General features: G+C 35.2%; 1 protein-coding gene across 1 annotated transcript in view; it reads left to right on the top strand.

Moving 5' to 3' along the window:
- LOC150085389 (F-box only protein 42-like) overlaps positions 1 to 11,138 on the top strand; it is a 160,203-nt gene extending 149,065 nt beyond the window's left edge. The window contains exon 10 of the mRNA XM_090373195.1: positions 10,765 to 11,138. Within this exon, the coding sequence (XP_090229321.1) occupies positions 10,765 to 11,083 (319 nt within the window). The 3' untranslated portion in view covers positions 11,084 to 11,138. The remainder of the gene's footprint in view (positions 1 to 10,764) is intronic.
- The last annotated feature ends 3,949 nt before the right edge of the window (positions 11,139 to 15,087 follow it).

The following is a 15,087-nucleotide window of genomic DNA, read 5'->3' as shown; positions in this document are numbered from 1 at the left end:
ATTTTTTTTTTATAATAACTTTTTTTTTTTTTTTTTTTTTTTGAGAAATCATGAAAATGATGGGCAAATGCAAGAGTTATGGTTTCAATTAAACAAAAACTTGAAATTATTCAAAAGTTTGAAAACGGTGCATCTGTTAAATCTCTAAAGAACCGTTATAATGTTGGTGACCAAACCATACGTGAAATTGTAAAAAAAAAAAGGAAAGCATCGTATTGGACACACAAGTAGTGTGTCGTAAGTTTATCTGTCACCATACTTTTTACGTAGGTTGCTGAACATTTTTCAATACGTCAAGTCCCCGACTTATGCAGCTTCGGACTTATGTGTTACGTTATTTATAATTTTTTTATATGATTAAAGATTTCAAGTGAAGGGGACACACATTTCATCATAATAATAACAACTTACAGAATTCCACCTATCGGTATTATCGCAAATGCAAGAAGATAGAGTTTACTACCCATTTATAATTACAGTAGATGCACTAACAGAAAAGACCAATAACTCAGAAAGTGCAAATTGTTTTATGGCAGTGACCTCCAGAAATGTGCTTTAGTAAAATGTGAGCTCGCGTGGGGTGATAATAGTGAGTTTTCGCCTTAACACCGTGAAGTTCTTTTCAGAAAATTTCATTTTGACCATATGTGCCGACTAAGAGAATAAGTGACAGCGGTACTAGTAAATCTATCAAGAAAAGGAAAGCGAATGAGTTGGATTAGAAAATTAAAATAATAAGGATGTATGAAAATGGCCAAAACATTAACAAGTATCATGCGGAATTCAGATTTGTCAGTGGCAACAGTAAACACAATAAAGGTGTTTTTTTTTTTTTTTTTTTTTTTAGGAGCATTAGCAACTAAGGCCATATTGCTCCGGGGATATGCGGTGGTCGTTTCCTGACCTTTCCACATCCTCCATATTTGGTGGTCACGGACTCGAACCCCAGTCTAATCAAGCAGCATGTGCTACGCACTGCTGCTCCTGGCTACGGAGGTGCCCACAATAAAGGAGAAAGAATACAAGAAGCGGTCGGCACCAATGAAGATCAACTATAATAACCAAGGCTACGAAATACATACCAGTTTTTACAGTACAATAACATGCGTTTTTTGTTCCTTTTATGTTTTCTTATGTGCCATTCTGGCTACTTCACTGCTGTCCCCAGGTAAAGTTTTTAATTGAACTAATTAAAAATATATAACTAGTTTTCATTCTTCTGAGGATATTATGTGGTTTTTTGTAATTTGGGCATATCAGGGATATAGAAGCAATATTTTATTAGTCATTCCCGAGTTACGAAAATCTCGACTTAAGTAAGAAGTCCTAGAACGTATCTCTTATGTATGTCGAGGACTTACTATATTTTTGGATTAACCCGGAAATCAGTTATCTCGGAATATTTTTTTACCATCTCTTCCAGAAAATTGAGTCTACTATATAACAAATTATCCCAAGTCATTCTTGGCAGTTTAATAATTCCACATAGCAATGCTGAGTGCCAGATAATATTCAACCAAGTGAGAAGTGGGGGGGGTGAATCTGAATTCAGATCTCTTTCCCGGTATAGTTTTGGAAATTCTCTGGACAACCAAGTTAATTTGCTACAAATTAAATTTCACTGACAAAAATCACTTTTTTTTTTTTTTTTGAAAAATCCTGTTTTTTCTCTTTTCATGGCTAAAAACCACCCGTTTTTCCTCCTACCTACAAATACCTAATCTCGAGCATTTTGAAAGTCAAAAGTTGGCAGCTATGGTGTTGGGACAAAAATATCCAAGTGCTCTCTTTATTTCTGCTGTGTTCATCATAGTAATTCCTGTTTGTTCTCCCCATTCAAGTATAATTAACCACTTTTGAAAGTGGGGTTTCCCGATAGTGTGCAAGATACCTGTAGTGAGTTTTTTTTTTTTTTTTGAGGAATTTGAAGTTTGTAAAATTTTTAAATTTATCTATATGAATGCTTTTAAATTTAATGTTTACCTATTTGGAGTTAATATCTGAACATTAAAAGTGGGATTATTGTCAAAAAATGAAAAATCAAAATCAAAATTTCACTTAAAAAATTGAATAAGAACTCATTTTATTTATTATTATTTTTTTATTTTTGCAGTAATATACATTTATGTATGTATTATTTGATTCAGTTTAATCAATTTCTCAATCTGAATTACAGAGAATTTCTTCAGTTTTGGCTTGTGTAAGCACACCACTGTCTCAAATCTTGTTGAAAGGGTATGCCCTATTCAGATTTTCAAAATTACTGTAAATATAAAAATAACTACTATTGCTGAAGAGGCTTGTGATTCTTCCTTTGTGATGTTACATTTTAATTAAAGACTTTTAAACTTTTTAGTAATATCACCAGTTTATAATTTAACATTAACTACTAATCAGTTTATTTAACTTTTGCATCCCTTCTTATATTAGATTGGCAACAAAATCTAGATTCACAATTATTTTTGGCATAATACTAAAATAGAGCAAATACCTTTATTTCCATGTCAGTCATTCTTATTGACAGACATTAACATTAGTGAACAGATAACCACTTACCTGTATGGTTCTGTCTGAGGCAATTGTTGGTTGTGAGAAGGGATCCGAACTTCTCTATTTTTTAATGACATCTTCATCTTTAGGTTGGTAATATGGTTTTTGTGGATCCTCACAAGGGCTCTGAGCTCAGTAGTGTGGAGGCTGCTCCATAGCTGTTGCCAGTGAAGTACCTATATTATAGTTCTACAGTCGGCATCCCCTCTTATTTTATCAGAATCTTCAACACCCAGCTTACCCACAGCCAATGCTAGTGTTGAATACCAAAACCTATTGGTAAGAAGTAATTTTTATCAATTGTTAATATTTTTAGTAAAAATTTACTGAAAAAAAATTGGAAAAAAAACTCAACTCACTCTATGCTTTAATTTGTGTTATGCCAAAAACTATCCCTACTTATCACTAATTTAGATAATGAAACAAGGAATAATGATCTCATTAGTTAATCATTTTAAATTAATTTGAAGCCAATATAAAATTAATTTGACTTCCAATATAAAATTCCAAATGTGATACTCCTCTTTTTAATTTACGTAATAATAATACTATATTTATATAATGGAAGCAATGGAGGAAATTCAATGGCAATCATTAAAATTGCAAAATGAGGGAATTATTTAAGGGCAAAGGTATATGTAAGATATTTAAAAATGATTCTACAGCAAAAAGTGGGAAGAATAATTACACAGAATATTAAACAATCAGAAGGTATTGTTATCAAAATTCACAAGGAATATGGTTACCCTATTTGATCTAGTGCCATTACTGATTTTAAAAATAGCTTGTTATATTTCTCATTCTACCACAAGAAAATACTCAGTCTTACGTAAAAAAATTAATTAGCAAGCATTGGTAAATAAGCATACACACCTAATTTCAGAAACATTGACCCTGAAAGTGTAGACTGATTTATCTTGTTGATTTATTTACCTTACCTTACAAATAGGTGAGGGTAAACAGAACAAAAAAAAAAAAAAAAAAAAAAAAAAAATCAATGCAGAGAACCAACCTACATCAGTATGAATGACCTTTTGGTACATGCCATTGTGTGTACCTATTCTCTTTTGGGATATCCCTTCATTCTTGGGTTAATTGTTGACTTAAAACTGCTATGGTTTGAGGTTTGGATCTAAACTGTTCTCCATCATGTCCAAGACACGTTCAGTAGGAAATCAGTAGGGATGCAAATGTTGAATAAATGCAAAAACGATGGACTCCATGGAATCCCATCATACCAGATTTGTGGGATTTCATCTATATGCCTTTGCTGAATACAGGCAAGAACACCTCTTTTCATACTGTGTAAATAAAGGTCATCTGAAAGAATTTCAGATGACCTTTATTTACACATCTATTTCTATCTCTATTATTATTCATTTCTATTTCTGTTTCTATTATTATTCATTCCAGCTGGCTCTATATCCTTGGTGTCCTAGGTTAGGCTGGGTCTAACCTAATACAACAAAGGTAACCATTAGCTTTGTGTGGTGTAGCAGGTGCTCTTTTCAAGACTTGATAACAAACCCTAAAGTTTATCCCGAAATAAAGTGTAAAAATTGAAAGTATTGGTGATATCTGGCTGCAGAGTCTCAAGTGCAAGATGCAACAAATAATGCAGTCAAAAAAAAGCATGGTTTTTGGTACCAAGACAAGTGACATTTAAATGAAAGAGGCTGTTGAATAGTGTCTGACACATATGTGCTTTCAGATGTCCCCACAGGAAGAAGTCTACCAGGTGCATATCCAGAGACCTTGCTGGCCAAAGGAAGAGCTTGCCACACCCTATCCATTGGTCAAGAAAGGGCATATTCAGGTACTCTATAAACCTCTACCAAAATGTGAAAGTACTCCATTGTTCCATAGCTGTTGCCAATGAAGTACCTATATTATAGTTCTATAGTCAGCACCCCCCTTTTCTTTTATCAGAATCTTCAGCACCCAGCTTACCCACAGCCACTGCTTGTGTTGAATACCAAAACCTATAAATCTAGTATGTGGTTTAGTACTAGCTCTGATACAAGAGGCCAACTTCTGGAAGAGTTTATAATTAAATTAATCATAATTTATCTACATTATTGTCTACAGACCACAACAATTTACTACGTTTTCAAGTTATTCAGGGGAGTCAAATATCGATGTGACTCTGACTAATAATTTCAGTCCTAATATATCTGATTGGACAGGCTTTCCTGATTGGACAACAAGTGATCACCGAGTTATCTCTTTCTACGTAACTAGCTGCAGTACTTCCGCCGAAAATTATACTCCTCAACCAGACCTCATTAGGTTTTCAATAAAAAATAGTAACTGGCCATCTTTTGATGCCTCAATCTGCACCGATTTTCCTGAGAACAATACAGATATTTTTCAGGACTTCTCTGCTAATGAAACTGCTGTTGCAATCCAAAGTGCGATTATTAAAGCCTCATACAAGTCTTCAAGGAAAAAAAAAGATTGATTTCAAAATGTGTTTGTGGTGGTCCCAAGAACTCATAACACTTAGAAAATCTATCCATCAGGCCCATTGAAGATACCAACGACATCGGCATTGGCCTTCTGCTGATATGGAGCATTTTCACTTACTATACATCTCTTAAAAAAAATACATAAAAGCTATAGCTTCTCGAAAACGAGAGACCTGGATGAATTTCGTCAACAACTCTGGCAACGCAAACCTGTGGGGCCTTCTCTACAAAATCTCAAGAAACAAGACCTCTTCATTAGAAGTTTTTGGTACTGTGGTCAACAATTCTGTTGAAACATCTGACTGGTCGGGTTCTGTTAACACTATTTTGGACAGATTATTCCCACTTGATAACTCCTCAACTGACACAAGCTCACTCAAAACACTCGTTCTGCAAACTCTGCATATAAATCTAATGAAGCTACTCCTCCATTTACTTCTGTAGAACTTGAAACTGTCACAAAGAAAATCGATACTAAAAATGTCCAGGTCTGGACCTAGTAGAAAACTTATTTGTTTTAAGGATAATTAAATTAAGACTACTATTACTGATTAATCTTTATAATAAATGTTTGCAAGAGGGCCTCTTCCCAGACATATGTAAAAAGCATTACTAAAACTTATTAAAAAACCTGACAAACCAGCTTTGGAGCCAAAGTTTTATAGACCTATCACCCTTCTGGCAAATCTAGGGAAGCTGTTAGAATGGCTCATGGCTTTGCACCTAATGAATATCCTGTAGTCACAGAATTTACTGTCATCCAATCAATATGGTTTTACGGTAGGCAGGTCCTGTGAGGATGCCCAGGTTGAATTTACCTCTCATATCGAAAATTCAACATCTAAATATACTCTTGCTATTTTTGTTGACTTTGAGGGCGCTTTTGATTCCCTCTGGTGGGAAAGTGCCCTCAAACATTTCTGCACCAGCCACTGTCCTCAACAACTTTATCTTCTGTTCAGAAGTTATTTCAAAATTCTGTCAGGTCTCCAGGCAGGTGTATTGAGGGTTTCCCCAGGGGTCCCTCATCTGGAACACTGCCCTTCAGTAGTGGATTTCCAGATCTTTTATCAACACCAAAATTGCCTATGCTGATGATGTAACCATTTTGATCAGTGGTCACTCTTGTGCAGCTATTGAAGTCTCTGCTAACGCTGTTCTTGCAAATATTTATGGTTGGACTCTAGACAACAAACTATCCATCAGTGCTTCGAAATTAAATATTCAACACCCACCACAAGTCAAAGTTAACAATGTTCGACTCCCAGTTGTCACGGAAACCAAATATTTGGGTACGATTGTGGACTATAGATTAAATTTTTTTCTCACACCTTAATCATGTAACTGCCAAAATTAGAAAATTTATTGGTGCCATCGTGAAGGTCTCTAGAACTGACTGGGGTCCTCGCGTCGGACCGTGCAGATTTATTACAATGCCGTCTTCCTCCCTATGGCAACTTATGCCACTGGCACATGGTTTCACAGGGTGAAAATAGTTAAATTTCAAGCAAAACTAGCTAGTTTACAGAGAACTATGCTCCTTAGTATTCTAAAAGTATGCAGAACTGTATCTACACCAGCGTTACAAGTTATCGCTGGCACATTGCCCTTGGACCTACACCTAATATACAGAGGCCTCTGCTTTTGCATTAAGAGACAGATTCCAACTGAATTTTTGAATATCACCATAGATCTTCAAAGACGTTAAGCGTGAAAGAGCTAGGTATTGGAACGAACTTTTAAATACATGGCAAACACGTTGGGACACCACATCTCTGGGTACTGTCACTAAAGGATTTTTTCCTGAAGTTATTTTCATGTCAAACAAGAAAATTAAAACCTAGTTCTCAATGGATCTGCACAGTTCTTATTTATTAACAGGACATGGATCACTAAATGAGAAATTATACAAATTTAGGTTATCCCAAACTGATCTCTGTGCTTGTGGATTGAAAATTGGAAACATGTCCTCTATGAGTGTCAACTGTACGACATAAGAGATGGTTTATCCAAGTCAGTTGAAAATTTCTCTCCCGGTTCAGAACATTAACGCTTTTCATGCTCTCCAACTGTTTGCTCATGATGTCTTTGCTAGAAGACTATCTCTAACTTCTGACTTAAATAGTTCAACTTCTGCTCCCATGGATACTTAAACAACTACAGCTTCAATTGTACCTACAACAACTTTCAACTGTTCTTACAACAACTACGGCTTCATCAACCATTGATTGCTGCACCTACTTCATCATCAGAAATCAGTGTATCACTCAAACAGTGTAAACTCGGGCTGCAACTACACTAGGATTGAGTTCTTCTATATCGCCCTCTCTATCTTCTGAGGAGGGATAATCTCCTACCATAAAATACTGTCAAGATAGACACTCAGCATGGCTCCCTGGCTACAGAAAGAAATTTATGTATCTATATAAACTCAGTGATCAATTTAGTGTATAATGCACAAACTATCATGTGGCCCCTACTCACATGACGTTCCCCTCTCTTGTATATATTTACACATACGACTGTGTATATACTTAGTCTTGTATATGTATTTCATGTGATATACGTGTGTGTGTTTTGTCCAATAATGGTTTTCATAGTATGTCCTCCAAAATTCTGATGACGTTTATGAGATGTATGCCTCTGGAACATGCTTTGTTCCACGGGTACAAGGTCAATATTTATGTAGCTGTATAGATTTAGCTGTCTGTTAAGAATTTAATGTAGAAACTACACTGAGGCCAACTAATCTTTTAATGCCCTTCTGGGATGATACTGAATCTTGTTAACATTTATGATAATTGGCCCTTTGCTATTCTTACGTAATCTTACCTTTTGTGCTCATTGTCTATGTCTAGACGAAATAGCTTGTTGCCTATAAGTGTGTTTACACTAATTAGTCAAACGTTTTTGCTTAGTTACTATGTATGTTCTATGTTTCCCCCCCCCCCCTGAACTTTGACAAAGCTCTGTATCTGTAGAGTGAAACGAGGCGGAGATGAACTAACGTTCCAGGTGCCGCCAAAACAATATATACATACATACTCCATTGTGCTGGTACCAGATTTGTCACTATATTTTAGTCATATCCTTCAACAGTTCAGGAAGTACTTCCTGTAAGAAAACAGAGAAATTGGTATTGCAGAGGTGTTCAAGGAGAAGGTATGGCCAAAGCTTATCTTGTCTGTCTTGGCCACGAAGAGCCAAGATATGGGATTCAGATTGAGAGCAACATAAGCTAAAATACTTTCATGGGGTGTGAGACCTTTTCTCTCTCAGAGTGATTGTTGGAAAGAGTTAGTTTTGGAATATTCCTGTATTAAGCATGCACTTTAGATATCCAGTGTTAAATTTGCATAATTGTGTAGTTCAAGTTTTTGCCTTCAGGAGAAGAACAATCATTTATCCATAATGACACTAACTAGAGTTCAGTATGGTGAGTTAGTGAAACATTGGTACATGCATAGGTGTAACGCTGAAGTTTTATTAAGGGAATGTTGATATGTACATAATCTCTGTCTCTTGGTCGACATTCCAATAAAGCTGTGGAGAAATTTGATAAAGAAATTTAATGCCACAGGTTGCACATATGATAAACTGGATAAAAAAAAAAAAAAAAAAAAACAATTACAACATTCCAGTTAAAGAGAAATGGCAATGCCATTTCTCTTTAATTGGAGATGCCACTGGTGCAGATGACTTTATCATCTCTCGTGACTTTTTTGCCACAATTTCTTACATTTGGAAGAATATTGAGTGACCCAGCAACATCATATGGACAGGTGGTTGTTGCATCAGCAACAGACCATATTGCACCATGTGGGCAGGCAAGGCACACGTCACTCTGTCGAATGGTATGAACACACCAGTTGTTGTTTAATCATCACTCATAATGTGTATTCATCACTCATAATCCTTATTGTACTTGTTGTTGAGAAACTAATGGTGCAAAGACCAAAAATGTGTTCCATCACAATAGTATTATATCACACTATCATACTTATTATAATTTCTTGCATACACCAACCAAAAGAAAAGAACTTTTAATAAAGTGACAGAGCACACAGTTAAATAGAACATTCAAGATCTAACATTTAATTTAGCACAAACATAGAATACAGAAGTAGTAGCTTTTGGCTACTGTATGTAGCTGTTATCAACTGACTGAGCACTGGAAGGCAGGCGCCTCCGTAGCCAGGTGGGCAGGAGCAGCAATGCATAGCATATGCTTCTTGATTAGACCGGGGTTCGAGCCCGTGACCACCAAATACGGAGGATGCGGAAAGGTCAGAGAATGACCACCGCATATCCCCGGAGCAATATGGCCTTAGTTGCTAATGCTCCTGAAAACCAAATAACAAACAAACAAAGTGGAAGGCAGTGGTTTTAAGTGTGTGGGTTGACCTTCATACTTTGCGAGATCAGCAGTTGCCATTGCTGGTCACCTACCTCAAACCCCCAGGCCACCCTCTTTCACTCTCTTGTCACCCTTCTGCACACACACCCCTCTCCTCCATGACTTTGCATGCTTACGTACTAGGTCAACCCACACACTTAAAACCACCACCTTCCAGTGTCCAGTCAGTTGATAAAGGCTACTACTTCTGTATTCTATGTTTGTGCTAAATTAAATATTTTAGATCTTGAATGTTTGTGCCGGTGTCAGTTTACATGTTTTGTTTAACTGTGTGTACTCTCTCACCTTTATTTAAAGTTTTTTTTCTCTTGGTTGGTGCATGCAAGAAATTATGTATTCCCCCCACCACCCCTCACAGGATTCTTCAGCCATCACACTATCATGATGGTATCTATGCCTGATGCTCTTGCAGAGCAGGTACAAACTTGATTTTGAGCATAGTAATATAAAAAAATATTCTAAAATTCAAACCTTTTCAAAAAGTACTTCAATGGATACAATTCCTCAAGCCCCCAGAAATTATTTTGTTATCATACTGTACATGAAAAATGAGACTTGTTTGGAAAAAAAAAAAAAAAAAAAAAGTTTTTTTTTTTCCTGTTGGCAGGGCTTTCCACCCCACTTACCAACTGTAGGCCTTTGGGTTAAGAAATAGTTTTAGAATGGTCTCTTGATACATTACTGTCCTTTTTTTTTTTTTTTTCTTTTTTTTTGTCACATTTCATTTGTAATCTAACTATAGTGTGTTTAGTTTAGCCTAATATAAGCCCTTCAGTCATTTAACAGTAGAAAATATTGTTAGAATAGTAGGCAAAATGTAAATCTTTTATAATGATTGAGAGATAACTAAAAAGTATTACTCTATTACATCATGATTGTAACCTTTATCAGCATCACATTCTAGATCCTCTGCTAGTTTCTTGTTACTGGAAAACCACTATTCTCAGTGATTAGGATGTCTAGTAAAGTAGGCCTAGCATGGCATAATTGATTACATAATCACGCAACTAGTAGAGGTTATGGAATGTGTTGCTGTTAACAAAAGTATTAATTTTAGTGTAATGATGTAATAATTTTTATTTTGTAGTTATTTCCATCCCAGAAATAACCCATGAAATAAACAACCCTTTGAAAGTTGTGATTTTTGAATGATGTTTCTTTTCCTTGGTATATTTTATAGTGAACATAAATGAATTAGTATGTCTGCTTTATTATTTTATTTCATTCTATACTTTCATTTTATTGTTCAAATTATTTGATGAGAAGATTTATTTTGCATGACTTGTACTACATAACATGTTTATGCTTTTACTGTTCCTGTGCTTTTAGGTTTTCACAGTCTTCAACAAGTAGTGGGCCAAAAGCTACATGCTCTTCAGTAACAGCAAAGAATCCCATGTGTTTATATGTAATGGACATAAGTACTGTCATATCTGCTGGCTATGTTACTTGGCTGCCTGTGCATAGCCAAGATGGTTCAGGTCCAGAAGAAATAATTCTTTACTCTTTAGTTCATGGAAGAGGTGAAATCATCATGTTTGGAGGCATTCAAAAAGACCTTAACTGTAGGCAACAGGAAGGGGAAACAATGCCCGAAGTAGTATCTAATTCACTTCACTTTATGTCTGCTCAGAAAGCTGTAATTTGATAATTACTGCTTAAATAGTTTAAATATAGTAATACCTCTTGGAATATTTATATATACACACACATAATAACTGAGTTTAGAGCTTAAACTATTTTAATAGCCTTTAAAATGAAATATGTGTATCTATATATATACAATAATTATCTGTATATATATATATGTGTGTGTGTGTGTGTGCGCGCATGTGTGTGTATTTATAGGAGTTTTTAAGAATTGAAGATCTTACATGCTGCCAAAGTTAAATGCCTCTGATAAAATCATCTTTGATTAAGTCATGTGTAAAATTCATTTGATCACCTTATTGCTTCAATTTCTTTTCATACTGTGTAAATAAAATGCATACTAATATCACTCAAACACTTTTTTTTTATAACTTCTCTGAGTAGATTAAATTAAGAGTCACTACAATATTAATACATGTTTGAAATTCATTCTATTTAGCTTTCCAGTGATTTTTATTTCAACCATTAGTTTCTGTATAAATTGCACTATAGTTACATATACTGGCCCACTCTAGCATTGACATCTTGCCTCCATGTACAATTCACCAGTGGCTGAAAAAATTTTAGGTTTTTTTTTTTTTTTTTTTTTTTAACCATTCTTGTTGCAGTGCAGCTAACATTTCTGATGTCAGAGATAAGATTCCATAACCATTTTTTTTTTTTTTATGAAAACCCCAAACGAGAGAGAGAAGCTATAGTACTTAATACCGTGCTTTGGTTGGAGGTTGAGAAGACGAGGAAGACGAAAAGTTGGTTCTGCGAGTTTGAAGTTGGACAATAAATGGATGTTGGCTGGTGGCGGCACGTGTTTGGACTGTTTTGAAAGAGAGTGGGAATTATAGAAGCCAATTCAGAAGAACAGTGCCCAATGGAAGTATCTGTAGAAAAGGCATGCAGCAGAAAAAATACGTCTACGAGATAGTAAGTGGAGAGACTCTGTTAGAGATGTCATTAATTAACCTAACTGTCCCCTTTTGAATGGAATCTAGAAGCCTGAGAGAGGTTTTGGGGGCACCACTCCAGATGTGGGAACAATATTCCATGGTAGGAGGTTGAGAAGACTTGAACTTCTGTAGACTGTAATTTTCAGGAAATATGTATGAAGGACGGTTGTTCTAGAAGATGGCAGTTGCATGAATGAATAAACGAGGAAGATGAAAAGTTGGTTAGGGTGGATTTGCGATTTGTACAGAGTGATGAACATCTGTTTGGAAGAAAAGTAATGCCGAGAGCAAAAGAGAAAACAAAGTTTTTTAGATGCAGAGGAAGCAATATTTGTAATGTGCTTGTGCTAAGCGAGATTAGAAGTCAGGATAACCCCCAAAAGAGATATATCATCTTGCCTAGAAATCGGAGTGTCACTAAACATAAGCATAGGTGCAGAAGAATCCTTTTTGTGAGATGTAAGACAAGACTGAGTTTTAGAAGGATTGAAATCAACTAAGTTGTCTTTGCCTCACTGGAAATCGGCATTTAAGGAATTGGTAGCATATATTCGGGAAGTTGAAGCTGATTCAGTCGGGCAAGGTTTCTCAAAATGGAAAGTGGAATGCAATGTGCTATCATCGGCAAAACTATGGATAGGATTTCCAGTCAGTGAAAGGTCATTAATATACGAGAGGAAAAGAGTGGGGGAAAGAACTGAGCCTTGGAGGACACCAGCATTAGTGGAGAAGTTAGAAGACAGAGAGCCATCTACCATCACTCTCAGTGAGCGATCAGAGAGAAAACTGGATAACCAATTACAAAAAACAGTTGGCAAACCATAAGATGGAAGCTTGTTTAGAAGACCTTTATGCCAAACACGATCAAAAGCCTTTGAGATGTCAAGAGCAACTGCTTGTGTTTCACCAAACTTTTCCATTGAATTTGTCCATAAATGGGTAACATTAGCTAGAATATCACCAGTGGATTGACACTGACAGAACCATACTGGCGATCGTTGATCAGACAGAAGGTTTCTAGGTAGTTTAAGAGTTGGCAGTTAATTGATTTCTCCATTACTTTAGAAAGAGTAGAAGTAACTGCAATAGGACGATAATTGGATGGGAAGAATTTGTCACCCTTTTTAGGAACTGGCTGGATATGAGCAAATTTCTAAGCATAAGGAATGGAAGTATAATCCTGAGTGCCTGCTGTTTGGCAAAAGTGCCCTATTGGTTTTAGCATGATTTTTCCACCATGCCAAAGTACTTTGAGGTAATGCTAAGATATCTGTGACATAGCAGTGAGCAAACCCATCTTTCTGTGGTGAATACAATGATCACATCCTCCTATATAAAATTCCAAATGATCACAATTCTCATTTGAATTTAAGTAATAATAATACTATATTTATATAATGGAAGCAATTAAGGAAATGCAATGACAATCATTAAAAATGTAAAATAAGGGAATTATTTAAGGACAAAGGTATATGTAAGATATTTAAAATTATTCTACAGCAAAAAGTGGGAAGAATATTTCACACAGAATATTAAACAATCATTGGAAGGTATTGTTATCAAAATTCACAAGGAGATGGTGAAACCTACCCTATTTGATCTAGTGTCATTACTGATTTTAAAAATACAGTGGGAAACTATCAACTTGCATGGTTGAGGTAATGCATCTTTCACTTCTTGGAGTTGGTGTGAATACCTTAATTTATGCATGCATATATACACCAGCACCATCAGAAAAATGTGTATTGGGATTTGCAAGTCATAGCCCTTTCTTTGCAACACACAAAGATACAGTGCATCCTACAATAGGATTCTGATATTTTGGTTAGTATGAGTATTTATATTGTTATATATCCTTTCATTTCCACTTATCAGTGCTTTTCTTTCCAGGACCATTATTAACTTTAAGTTTAATACATGGTACATTATGCAAGAATATTATAACCTTACATATATTAGTTTTACACTCATTTTTCAGTGGGAAACTATCATAAGTAATGAATAAAATTTCCATTTATACTCAAGATGGCTACTGCAGCAGAGGAGTTTATCATTGGAACAGTTTTATTGCAACCATGCAACCTTGGATGAATTCTGCTTTTATTTTTCCTCTATTTGGTATATATGTGCATACGTATTTGTCAATGCTATCCTGAGTTGTGACATTGGAAAAGTGTTTCCTTCCTGCAGTTAATACATATCACACAGTAGTTTTTGCTCAAGTCCCCTCCCTCAGAGGCTCAAGCATAGAAGGGTAAACACAAAACTGGTATCCAAGGCAAATAACTCAGCAAAAATGTCCATGGGAACAGATTATTTTTTCCTGAAAAATAAATATTTATTTTATTTTATTTATTATTTTTTCCTTCTCTCTTTTATGAATAAAAAGCTTGGCAATAAGAAATTCATATTCTTACTGTGATTGTGACCGAAAGAAATATCAGTTTTTACATAAAATCAGGCATCTACATTACTAATGGGAAAAATAATAGCAACTACTGGCAGTTTTTAAAAAAAGGGTTTTATTTATCACCTAAATCTGTCAAAATATCTTTCTTTCCATTGTTAAGCATCTTGAGTGCAGATATGGTAAAGGTGATTAGCTGCTCTTGGAGTTGACATGCATTTTCTTTCATATTTGCTTACTTTGCCACTGTGAGCTTCTTCCAGTTCTGTCAATTGCCACCCTAATATTGCTTTGTGTACATAAATGCAACAGGAGGGTGGTTGTACCAGTGATTTCAATGTTTGATTTTCCACATTCCTAATTAATTTTAATTTTAGTCTTAATTTTAGTAATCTTCTTAAGAGTAATCAGGGTAATATTAGTTTTTTTTTTTTTTCCCATTTTAGAAATGGCAGAAAGAATAGTATTGGTTGGAGATTAAAATAAATGAGGAGGAAATTATAGTTACATCTACAGATATTTTAGGAAAATTTGGAAATTTAGATTTTGCCAGTCTTCATCTAGTCATGTTAGCATCAGGAATACAATTTAGCTTTTGAATAAGACAATTTCTGTATTTTAATGGCTGTTTACAAATCTGAATGATTTTTT

The sequence above is a fragment of the Mastigoproctus giganteus genome, chromosome 5 (assembly GCF_048544385.1).
Source record: "Mastigoproctus giganteus isolate SK-2022 chromosome 5, ASM4854438v1, whole genome shotgun sequence".
NCBI classification, from domain to species: domain Eukaryota; kingdom Metazoa; phylum Arthropoda; class Arachnida; order Uropygi; family Thelyphonidae; genus Mastigoproctus; species Mastigoproctus giganteus.
The sequence above is the reverse complement of the archived record's forward strand: the minus strand, read 5'-3'. Positions and strand labels throughout refer to the sequence as shown.